Genomic DNA, 12,606 nt, shown 5'->3' with positions numbered 1-12,606 from the left:
TTTATCAGGGCTAACATTATATTCTTAACCATATGCAGTAGGCTTTTTTCTTTCAGCACTTCCTCATGGGAAACAAAACATTATTAAAGGCTATTTATTAAATGTTTCTTTGTCCACACATCTTCTAGAGTCTGATTTCCTGTCCATACTTGGCTTTTGACAGAGTAGTTCCTCTCAAATTTATATCAGGAGGAATGTCTTGATGTAATTAGTGACTGAGGTTTAGCTTTAATTTTCCTCCTCTGTTTCAGCTTTTGATGTTATTTCTCTCCCCAAAAGGCAATTCGCCATAAACTGACACTGTGGCAAGTGGAAAGATCTAAATTTTTCTTGCTGTCACACTTGGATCAGGACTTGCTTATCCGGCTGTTTTACCAAACATTGGATGTATAGAAGCAGGAAATGTCACATGTTGCCAGCAGAGATGGAAGGTGTTAGAAATGTGCATATAACGGTAGCAGTTGTGGGTTCTTGTGTTACGGTTCTGAGCCCTAATTCAGGCTCTTTTTCTGTGTTTGGGTGGTTGCTCCACCTTCCTGCTTCAAATACAGCCATCTGTAAAACAAACCACCTCATAGTGTGCCTGCTTAGACCGAATTCTGTTGATGTTTGGATTGTTGTGTCCTGGGGTTACCCATCCTTTCAGTCCTTTTATGGGTCTTGCTAGAGAATCTCACTCCAGTTTTAGGGCTTCCCCTTAATGGGTTACAGAGTCATAGAATGGTTTGGGGTGGAAGGGGCCTTAAAGCTTCCAGTTCCAACCCCCTGCCATGGGCAGGGACACCTTCCACTAGAGCAGGTAGCTCCAAGCCCCGTCCAACCTGGCCTTGAACACTGCCAGGGATGGGGCAGCCACAACTTCTCTGGGCACCCTGTGCCAGCACCTCAGCACCCTCACAGGGAAGAACTTCTTCCTAATGTCTCATCTCAATCTCCCCTCTGCCAGGTTTAAGCCATTCCCCCTTGTCCTGTCCCTACAGGCCCTTGCCCAAAGCCCCTCTCTCCAGGTTTCCTGCATCCCCTTTAGGCACTGGAGCTGCTCTAAGGTCTCCCCTTAAGGAGCCTTCTCTTCTCCAGGCTGAACCAGCCCAGCTCTCTCAGCCTGGCTCCAGAGCAGAGCTGCTCCAGCCCTTGCAGCATCTCTGTGGCTTCCTCTGGATTCACTCCAGCAGCTCCATGTCCCTCTTGTGTTGGGGGGCCCAGAGCTGGACACAGGCTGGGGACAGCAGCCTTGCCCAGCTGTGATCACCTCAGCAAGTTAAGTTTTGTTAAACACCTGCAATTCTGCTCTCTTTGTAAAACATCAACAGAAGTACCCAATGGCCGGACAGCTTGCACTAAGCACAGCACTATTTATTTCCAGAACAAAAAGTGTCAGAGGAGCAAACCTGTCATAAAAAAAGGCAATAGAAAGCCTGCACAAATGCTGAATGGAGAGGGTGTTAGGTATCATAGGACTTGGCAGATATATTAGTGCAGTGATATCAGTTCTTTATTCCAGCATGTCTTGCCTTCACCTAGCTACTCTTAGATCTGGTGAGGGTGGCTGCTCTTTACCAAGCTGAGTCACTTTTTGCCTTTCCCAGTTCTGTATCCTGTGGACCACTTAAGCCAGGCAAAACGAGGATATGCCATTCCCAGACCAACCAAGTGTGACATGAACACAGTTAGCTTTTGCTTGTTTCACCCCTTTACAAGCAGAAACAGCCAACACTTCAATGCAGGAGTCTCTGAATATTTCCAATATATCTGGCTTCTCCTTTTCAGTGCTTCCAAGGTTCACCTCTGTCATTTTTGTGGTGTTAATGTTGTTTGTAGCAGTGCACCAAAAAGCTTATGTAGTTAGTACAGTGTTGGTGTGCTTTATGGTCTTTCAGGGAAATCATGATAAAGAAGCCTGTAGGTTACCAGTTCTTTTCCTTAAATACCTGTAGTATGTCCTAGAGGTGTTTGCCGTGTGCCAAAAGATTCCTGTTTTCATTTAGAATCTCTCCATAAAATAACAGCTATAGTATTACAAACTTCTTTCTAAGTGAATGGGTGGAAAAGAGTTTACCACTTCAACTGTCATACTGAGTATGAGGAGAGGGAAATAATGCGGACAGGGAATACAGCTGCCTTGCCTTTTCTCAGTGATTTCCAGGGTCCATATGCCTGTGGATAAAACTGCCTCTGTGCTGTTCTGGGTCCATGTTGCTATATAGCCCAGGCTAATAAGGAAGCCAGTGATGATAACTCACTGAAGCATTTCTGAAGAAATCAGTCAGTGGGGGATAGTGGTGTGCCAAACGCTGGGTTTTGGCCTCAATCCCGCAAAAGAATCATAATCCATGCAGAACGTTCAGTCCATTGACTGATAGAATCAGTCATGACACCAACTGTGGACAGCACAGAATTCTTAGCTGGATAAGGCTTAAAGCAGAAAAATTTGTTCTGTAGAGGCTGTCAAGTACCCATGTGGATTTTGAAGGTTCAGCATGTGGTTTTCTTCTCTTAGAGTTTTCTAAACCAAGCTAAACCATTCCCGCTCCTTAGTGTTTGTAACACTTAAACACACCGTTTGTAACATGTGAGTATTCCCATGCTGCCCTCCACAACTACTGTAATGGCTGTGTGTGCATTTAGCTTTTGTAACCTTTCTCATCTCCAGCCCTACAGACATTTTTTTTCCTTCACTGAGGATCTTCCAGTTTGTAATAAGCTTATAATTGAATACCATTTTTCAGATAAAACCACTTCAGATTCTCAAGAGATTCTTTACACTGTGGTGCTTCAGTGTGCATGTCTGAGTTGTGTTTGTTTGTTTGTTTGTTTGCTGCTGTATCAGATCACAAGCTCCTGTCTAACCTACTGTCTGCTCGTAGGTCTTTCAGCATTGCTATAGGCCCATTTTTCAAACACTGCAAATTATTTCCCCCCTATTTAATGGGTGTTGTTAACCTGGACAAGTGTCATCCTTGTTCACATTTCAGATCTTCCTGTGTCCCTTTATATCATGTCTTTATACTGCCTTGGGCATGCCGCATCTCTTATCTTTTAGCAGATTTCATGCATGCACTGTTTTCTCCTAATCCTCATTTTCCAAAATGCACTGTAATCAATGGGGAGGCTTCCACTGACTGCAGGAACTCTGGAACTGTTGTTACATTAAAACCAAGCAAACAAAACTCTTCCATGTTGTAGCTTAGTGTGTCTTCAGTTTTTCAGTCTGGCCTGAGGCAGTCTTGCTCATCTTCCTTTGGATTCCTCCCTCCCGTTTTAGTTCTGCATGTGAGCTGGATGTCATTAATTGTGGAGAGGTTTATGCAGTACATAGCTGAAGTATAGCTGTGCTGTACTAAAACCCAGGCGTGGTCCATGTGCTGTAGTGGTGAGAATAAATCTGGAAGTGCAAGAGCTTTAAAGCAAGAACTGTAGCTGGGACAGGCATAGCTGAAGGAGAAACTGGAGTTATGTAGATAATATCACACTTTTAAGTGTATGCAGAACCAAATGACACCAGTATTATTAAATAGACGCCCATCCCACTGCAACCAAACATCTGCTGTGGGTCTTTTAGCCTCCACAGAAGCTGTTGTTGCGGAGCCCCAGCTCAACAATTTGCTCTTCTTGTTTGTTCTGCCTTTTCAGCAGAAGATCTGTAGTTAGTGGAGAGCAATAGATGAGTGACAGGTTGCACTGGAGGACAAATCCCAAACGCTTCAAGGATGCCATAGAAGAATAAGGCCCATTGCCACCAGCTCTGATTTTAGCCAGAGGATCCATAGTTGCAGGGAATGAGAGAGAAGTCCTTCAAGTGACAGAGCTGAGATTCTCAGTGTGGTTAGTTCCAGTGAAAGGAGGATTGGGCAGTGAGGAAGAACTGGATCCACAGTTCATCCGGACCCTTCTGAAAACCCATAGGCATATCAGTGTGATTGGGTCTCTCTACTTTGCAGTCTTGTTTGCTTTTTTAATTGGTATTGGTGTTATGAAAGATCAGGATGTATCTCCCAGCAGTAATTTGAAGGATGCTGAAGGGTAACGTTGTATATGGCTCTGAAAGCCACATGTCAAGGGTGAAAGTGTTCTGCTGAAAATCTTAGCTCTTTGATTTTGCAGGTGTCCTTTGGGGTTTATGCGTAGTTCTTCCTGATTAGGTGGTTCAGGTTTTAAAACCACCATGCCTGCCTTTCCTTATGTCTGGAACAGATTTACTTAGGACATCATCTTCTGCCCGCAGTGGCCAAGTATTGTTGCAACTTTGCCATCTATATCCCTATTTTATGACAGTTTATGCTCTTTTATCTCCCTACTTTCTTTTGGTCTTTCTCTTGCCATGTCTTCCTCTCACTGCTATTCTCCAGTCATTGTTCACATTTTCCCCCTCCCAGTTTACTTTTCTTTAGGTGGGCAGGGGATTAATTTTTATGGCATTAACATGGAACCTTTCATGTACTTCAAACAAAGCACCTGCAGAGCTCTTACATCAAGGACTGAGCTTTCAGGATTTGCCCTTGTTTTCCAGAACTCTTCTCCTTTGGAAGCTGTAGAAGGAATGATGCAAACTGCGAATTGCAGTATATTCATTGTCTGCAGGAGAAATTGGCAAATGAATTAACAGTGAAGTTTCGATCCACATTGGAGCTGGGTCTGTAGCTCTAAAGTCAGTGGAAACATTCCTATTGACTCCCATAATGAGAGCCATTATTTGTGATATTTATTTATTTATTTACTGTTGTATCTGTATAAATAAGAAATCCGTATGTGCATCTTCTGCATACACTTCTCATTAATAGCTCGTCTCCTGCAAAATGATAAGCATTTGTACAACTCTTTGGAATTAGGGTTTCCAAAGGCTAGGTTTTGTAATGGTAAATTGTTGCAAAAGGAAACCCTGTCATGGCCTGATAGAGCTCATTACAAGCTGCACTTGTGAATTGTAGGGGCTGCTGTCATCATTTTCTGTGCTTCAAGTGATAAATTGGATGGTAAGAGAAGAAACATTAGAAATAGGAAGCTTATCCATGGCTTATACTTGTATTATCTAGGGTAATTTTATTTTATTGATATTCTGTGCTGTATAATGTAGCTTTCCTGTAGCTTTCAATGCAAATTGCAAAACAGATCAACCAGAGCTCAGCCTCTTTGTACAGAAAATGATTTTTAAAAGCAATTAGCTAACTGTCTTCGTATGTCATAATAGCTAGGGCATATTGGCCAAAAGCACTTTTAAATTCCAAGCTAAGGCAAATTTGTTCTACTAAAGACTATAGGTCCTTCTGTAATTTCAGGAGTACAGCATTTCTTATTCATAAGGGATCGAGACAGAAAGTGTAGCTTCTATTTTTACAGCATGATTGCATTAAGTTTATAGAAAGCAAGTGTTGTAATATGGACTGCTAAATCAAATTAGTGATGGGTGAGAGGCTGGAATAGTGTTCCAAGTTCAGGCACGTATCTGACATTGTGCTTCTGTTTCATGTTATTTGCTTCTTTGAAGGTAACCCCGGTTATTCTGAATGTTGTAGCTGTTATTCTTGGAGAATGTGGAAGGATAGACTGATTATGGGTATCAACAAGTTACTGTGTGAGAAAGGGGAGTAGGTTTTTCATTTCTGCCTCTTAAGTAAAACCAAACTGAGCAAAAGAGTCTCTCAGCTATTTATAATTGGAACTCCATCAGTCCTTCTGAGGAAGATCTATTGACTATTTGTTTGCTTCTCTGTGGGAATTTCAGGCAAGCTTTCAAATACTGAGGTCGTGTCTGCTTAGTGCAGGCTGCTGACAGCACTTGAAGTCCCCATTACGTTTTTTACAGATCCTTTTGAGAATTGGCCTTTATCAGCATTTCCCTATTTCCTCTGAAGAACAGCATGCTTTTTGTCAATTGGTTACTGTCTTTCATCTGAAAGATAGCTTTCTTGGTGGCCATGGTTCTTTATCTCTCTCTATATATAGTTCTTGTGAAGTATATTGGGATTGCTCAGCATGGAATTGATAGCACAGAATATTTTTAGCAATGAAAAGCTGTGCTTGGAGGTATCTGGTTTGGTGAGGACAAGCAGTCTGTCAGAATTGCTGCCGGCTCCCAAAGCCCTTGTTAATGTTTGCCTCTAGCATGCCTTGTTCCCTCTGGCTGCTGCTCAGGCCCGGCTTCCTGGCACCGGGTCATGCATCACCTGCTCCCTTGAGGTTCTCTCTAGGGACTGTGCGGATGCAGGAGGTCTGACGGCTGCTGCTTCTGTCCCAGCACAGCTTTGCAGGTCTGCAGCCGCCTTCCCTCTCACCAGCAAGAGGCAGCTGGCACCTTTGTGTGCCCCAGAGCAGGGGAAGCGGAGAGCAGTCTGCTGGCTCCCCAACTTAGATGCCCTCAGCATCCCTGTCTCGACCAGCTGAAGATGTTCAAAGGGCAGCACATTCCGAACACTCCCTCATTTGGCACTTTGCTTAATTATTTAGCTTTTTACCGTCCAGGGAAATGAAGCCACAGATTTTTGAGCTATCACAAAGTGTTTGCTTTTTGGCCAAGCAGGACCAAACCCAGGCTATGCAACGGATTGTCAGCTATGCAGGAGCTAGTTTAAAGGTTAACATCATTTAAAAAATAGAGGGAAGAAGATGCATTAGAATGGTTCATTGGAAAAATGTCAAAAGCCATTAGCTGCTGGCTGAAATATATGAAAAGGAGCAGCATTAACTCTGCTCTTCCTTTTGTGTGGAGGTGAAATGAAGCATTTCAGTACTTACCTTTGGGAATTAAGATGCAACATGTTTTTAAGGTCAGTTCTTTTGTTATAGGGCTTCTCAGCAGAAATATGAAATAATATCTGTTTTCATTTGCACACACTCATTCTCTTTAACATACCATACTGTCTATTCGCTTACAGCATAAATGCTGATAAATATATGTATGCACATGCACATATATGTAGTGTGCTGAAAAGCTCTGTATTTCACATGCACGATTTTCTGTGTCAATGTGCTACATGCATAATGTCCATGTTCAGGGAATAACATGCCTGGAATAGAATCACCTGCCAACTAAAACAGGTTGATCAGGCACATTCATACATTCCAAGCTCCTGATGAATTTAAGTTACTGCTATCTTTAACATGTCAAGGGATTTATCTTATCTTTCACTTTCCAAAAACACATACCTTCAAAAACTGGAAGAGAAAGACTTCCCTTTTGGACCTGCATGTGTTTTTCTAGAGCTAAAATTTGTCTGGCTTAAAAATCGCAACTAATGTAAATTTCTACTGGACTAAAACTAAGTTTTATTTCTTTAGAAAGAGGGCAGTACCTGCCTTTTCAGAAGAGACTGACAGGGCTTACATCTGGCTATGGAAAGGATCTACATACTGGATTTTTAAATAATGACATTTGTAAATTGGTTATATTTACAAAGATATTTTTATACTTAAAGGCTCCACTGCTTCTACTTGGGGTGAGCTGCATATTGCAGAGCTCCTTAAACTCCTATGAAAATATCCTTTCTACTGCTTGAGCCTCTATTTAATCAGTGGCTGCTCTCCATAAACTGTGTGCACGTGACCAGCTCCATGTGCGTGCATTCCTTCCCTGATGTGCTTTGTGACCTGACCTTTTGCTCTGGATGCTGTCCTTCCTGCATACCCACATCTCTCATCTCACCTCTGCGTGCAGATGTTACTCAGTGAGAGCAGCTTATTCCAGCTCTCCCGTGGTCTTGCCTGTCAGCTAACCTGTCAGTAACCGTAGATCGGCTTGCTTATCCCTTCCCTTCAAGAGTCTTCTACCTTGGGGATGCAGATGGAGAGCGGTCGTTTTTCTCAGCCTGGCTTTCCAGGTTTCTTGCATGTTTCCAACAAAAAGTAGGAAGGGGCTTCCTGCAGTCGTCCCTGCTGGCTCAGCTTGCAACAGGGACGTGATCTGGTTTGGGTATGGGCATATGTTGACATCGCTGTCAGAGAGATTGCATGATGCAGAATTCATGCTGCCTTTGTGCCAGCTGTGGGAAGCAGGCGACAGCCGATGCAGTGGAAGTGCCAGCTGGCCCCCACAGATACTATACCTATGAACACAGCATTCTAAATCTGATTGTGCCACTAAGCTCTGGCCTAAAATGTCTGTGATTTCCTTAAGCAAGGCTAGCTAGCCTACCTCAGTGAAGCCACCTTAAGTAAGCATGTTATTTTATAAACAACGTATCTTGAGGAGCAGTAATTACCATACATCTTAATAACATGGCAGCCATTGGAGCATCTCCAGCGGCTTACAGAGCCTAAATAGGACAAATAAACGTCACTAGTGATAAAGCCAGAGAGCAGCATGCCTGAGTTGAGGGATGTCCTCTCTGAGGATGTGGGGCCGGGCAGGGTTCCCAGGCTCCAGCTCAGTGCATCACTGCAGTATATGCTCACATTTAAGTATAAAGGGTTTTCCCTGCCAAAGCAGAAGAGACAGCTCATAGGTTTAAATCTCCTGGCGTGTTTAGATACGTGTTCCTACTTCCATAGGTTGATGTGGGTGATTCTGGATAGTCTGTATGCAGGATAGTCCTTCACTAAAGGTGGTCATTAGTAAGCCAAAGCTCTGAGAGCAGTGTTGTGTATTTTCCTGCCCTTTTTTTTTATATAGAATTTGTCATTTAAAAGAAGCCACAACCAGACACAACATACAGAGGAGGAACAGAAATCATTCCAGGGGATTTTACCATTGAGAGGTCTACCACAGAGATGTACTATGTGAATGTGCTGAAAGAATTCCACTTGAGGGGCAGTCGTGAGGGAAGGTTGTGAGGGGTGAGGAGGGGTGGCCATGGGAGGTGAGGGGAAATCACAAGGGGAGCTTATGAGAGGAGAGCAGGGGCAGCCATGGGCCATGACAGATGGCCATGATGGGAGATCTTGAGGGGAGATTATTGAGGGGTGGCTGTGAGGGGTAGGGGTAACAGCTGTACAAAGTAAGCCATTATGGGGGAGTAGATGAGGGGTGACTGTGAGTGGAGATCATGAGGGGAGATGTTGAAGGGAAATCAGTTTGCCCTTAGTGACATTATTTCATGGTGGGCTTGGCAGTCCTAGGGTAACTGTTAGACTCGATGATCTTAGAGGTCTTTTCCAACCTACTTGATTCTATGATTCTATTTTATTCTATGAAACAGCTGGCGAAATAATTGCTGACAACTACCAAGTCAGCAAAGGGAAAACGTATTGTAGATAGCATTGCCAGTTATAATTATCCATTGCAATCATTAATGACCTCTTTAAAAGGATTTCTGTTGTAAACCCCTCAAGTGACTGGCACCAGAGTTCAGTGTCAGGAGCCCACTTACCTTCCTCCTTTGGGAGCACAGCTATGTAAAGCCAACAGGACAACATTGGCATCTGCTTACTGCTTTATTCTTTCAGTGAAAGAGTAGTTTCCATTGATTTAGAAGTCTATTTTGTTTAACGTCTGTGTGTGTGTGTATATATATAGTATTACGTGTCTTTGAGTCTCTTGGCTTTGTTCATTGGGCTGCCTCTTCTGCTTTGCAGTTTGTCACACTGTCAGTCTGTCCTCAGGCATAGTGTCCCTTGTTCCATGGCTTCATCTTTATCTTCTCCTTGACCTGTATGATAACAAGGCGAGTGAATGCTTCATAGTGTTTGATGTATTTTAATCTCAGATGAGTGGTCCGCGTTTTTCCTTAGCCTTTAGGGCAACTGATAATTGATGGGAATCATCTTCGGAACCAAGTCTCAGCACCCATCCAGCCACCCAGGACTGTTTCCAAGGTTGAGCTGATTAAAGAGCATTTGTACAAATCTCTGTTAAAATTAGAAGCCCCCCTTGCTGAGAGGAGGGCATCCAGGAGGCTGCTGGCTGCTCTCTGCAGGTAGAGACCACAGTCCTTTAGTGCGAAATCCATCGCATGCCCTGGAGCCGCAGCAGTGAGGGTCCCTGCCTCAGCCCTCCAGTTTGCCGCCATTTTGGGCTCCCACAGGCCACTGCTGTGAGCCCTGCTCCCTTCTGACAGGCTCTAAATGTCCTCTCATGTCTGTCCTGGTTTTGCTGTGCTGTTTGTATTTAGTGATGATCAGACCCACATGCTGGCCTTCTGTGGTAGCAATGTGTGCATTTCTGTTTGCTTGAAAGCTCAGTGGTCAGCGAGCAGGGCCCTGGTGCTGCAGCGTGGTCTCGCTGGCTGCTCATTTTTAAGCTGCTGGATAAAGGGTCAAGAGCCAGGCCCTGACCTGGGCGGGGGGAGATATGTTTGCTCACATCTACACTGTGTAGGGCTTGCAGATTGGTGTGGAAAGAGCTTGTTGAAGCAGCCTGCAATGAAACTTGGAAGCAGACTAAACATTGACATGTGTGGACAGCCAGAAGGGCACTCCTCAGGCTCACTGCCGGCCATTTATTTGCATGCAGCCCTGCGTTTGCAAGGCAGTTGCTTCGTCAGCCTTGGCTTGCAATGGTTATGTAGAGATTATTCACTTTTATAGATGACTCCCTCAGCCTGAAGGTCAGTTTGGTACTTTGGCAGCTGCTGGGTGTCTCGACACACTGCGAGGGGACAGCATTTTGCTGTCAGTCATTTGATTTTGGAGGCCGAGAGCTGAAGGCATGCAGTGGGTAGGATTCTGCACAAATGAGTATCCTTCACAGGGCGCTGCAAGAAAGAACCACATCTGTTGAGATATGAGTGAGTGCAGTACAGATGCCTCCATCTGTTTTCTGTGGGGTTTTGGTAAGGGAAGAAGCGGGAGGGGAGATTATTTCTTGTTATCATTCTCTCTCTTACAGCTAGATAATTACGTTTAATTAAGTAGGGCTTCTTCCATGCCCAGATAGGTGGTTTCAGTTCTGAGAATTTTGTAGGGATGTATCCATTTAACATTACATTTCAGGAAAAGCCGTGACTTTTAAGAACTGTACTTTGTAAAAGTATAAATGAGTGAAAAAACTGATCTCTCAGCATGTGGTGCCAAGCCGTCTAGCAGCTCTAGTATGTTCTGTCAAGCCAAAGGCATATTTTTAGCCTGATTCTCTGCTATAGATGATGTCGTAACAGGCGCTTGATGAGACTGTTCCCTTTGTTTACAGATGAGGTCTTGTCCGAAAACTTTTTGGACTACAAGAACCGTGGTGTCAATGGCTCTCACCGTGGTCAGATTATCTGGAAGATAGATGCCAGCTCTTACTTCGTGGAGCGTAAGTATTTTTGCGATCCTGCTACAGTATAATTAATTCAGTCACTTCCCAAAGATAATTGGCCTGCTGGAGTTCTTATGATGGTTTTATGCCCCATATGTCCCTTAGGAGAGGCCAAAAATGTTACCAAAATCTTTGAGTGTATTGAGAGGAACTGAAACATTTTATGGAGTAGAAAAGTATGGTTTCTGCAAGCAAATAAATTTTGTGGACGTTGACTTATTTACGTCTTTTCAATACAGTTATGAGTAAGTGTTTTAACCTATTTGCTGTTATTTGGACTGTATCTTTGGTAATGACCTGCATTAACTTTAGCGTGGTATTAAGGAAAAGAGGAACTCCGGCATAATCTCAGACAGTTTCACGCTGACTTCTCAGGGGAAAACTTCATGGTGTATCTGATTTCTACCAAATTTGAGTGGATTCAGAGGTAAAAAGGGTCAAGTTCTAATCATCATGTAGACTGATAAAAAAATAACAATATGTTGTTGCAGCAAGGTACACAGTTTTCAAATTAATTCTTCCTCATTATATTCATATATTACCCAAGGCATCTGATGCAATGCTGTGTAACTCTTTTCCACCCCATTAGCAATCAAAATACAGAAACACTGAATTTGCTTTTGCAAAGTACCTGGTACAGCAAGTTAGTATTTCCAGCCTGGACTGTCTCACATCCTGGAACACAGTGAACCTGACCATTCAAGTCATTCTCTTTTTGAAGAGTTACATGTGTTACTGTGAATGGAATTCACGGTCATCTTTAGAGAACAGAAGTAGGGTACTCAAAAGGCTGGACTGAGACCTACAGCAAAACATCTGTGGTGAAAGAGCTAAGTGTATCCTTAGGGAGGAGTTAAGCATGAAGAAGCCTAGCATAAGAACATTTTCAGTTCTTCAATTGTACGGGATGTTTCCAATGTTCTACCTTAACTTCTGGGCAAAATTCAGCAGTTTCATAAAAGCAAAACAGTCTGGAGGTCTGAACTGGTATATCTGAACAAAGTATGTCTGAACTGCCTGAATCTGAGAGCAATCAACAGAATCTTTAATATAACCTAAACTCTGAAGGATTTGGAAAGGATGTGTGTTATACATGGTTTAATTTATCTGTGACTCTTGCCTCAAGTATCTGGTACCAGCAAAGATGCTACCTGCAGACATTTTACAGATACTCAATCCTAGAAACAGGTTATCTCTTTGCATTACGAAGCACTGCTGATGGTCTGGGATTCCTAGTGTTAAGTTAAATTGAGCATGTTGTTCTAAAGAATTAAGGGAGCTGCTGAAATGTCTATAGGACATAGAAGATGCTTATATCCTGTTTTTAAAAAAAAAAATTTATGGCAAATCCTTTAATATATAAGCACATTGGGTTTAGTTATCCTGGTTTTGGGGCAGAAATACATCATCTAGTTCCAACCCCCAGCCACAGTCAAGTA

General features: G+C 43.2%; 1 protein-coding gene across 9 annotated transcripts in view; it reads left to right on the top strand.

The window, feature by feature from the left end:
* The window catches only part of HECW1 (HECT, C2 and WW domain containing E3 ubiquitin protein ligase 1), a 250,356-nt gene that overhangs the window by 85,921 nt on the left and 151,829 nt on the right, over positions 1–12,606 (top strand). For all 9 annotated transcript variants that reach the window (XR_009745349.1, XM_061464617.1, XM_061464613.1 and 6 more), the window contains one exon: positions 11,057–11,164. Coding sequence is in view for 8 of the 9 variants with exons in the window: in XM_061464617.1 (XP_061320601.1) it covers positions 11,057–11,164 (108 nt within the window). In the remaining variant the exon portion in view is untranslated. The remainder of the gene's footprint in view (positions 1–11,056; positions 11,165–12,606) is intronic.

Source organism: Pezoporus flaviventris, unplaced genomic scaffold, assembly GCF_033815535.1.
Source record: "Pezoporus flaviventris isolate CSIRO_AGI_PZ_B2104156 unplaced genomic scaffold, CSIRO_AGI_Pfla_v1 ptg000037l, whole genome shotgun sequence".
Taxonomy (NCBI): Eukaryota; Metazoa; Chordata; class Aves; order Psittaciformes; family Psittacidae; genus Pezoporus; species Pezoporus flaviventris.
This window is presented reverse-complemented; position numbering and strand designations above follow the sequence as displayed.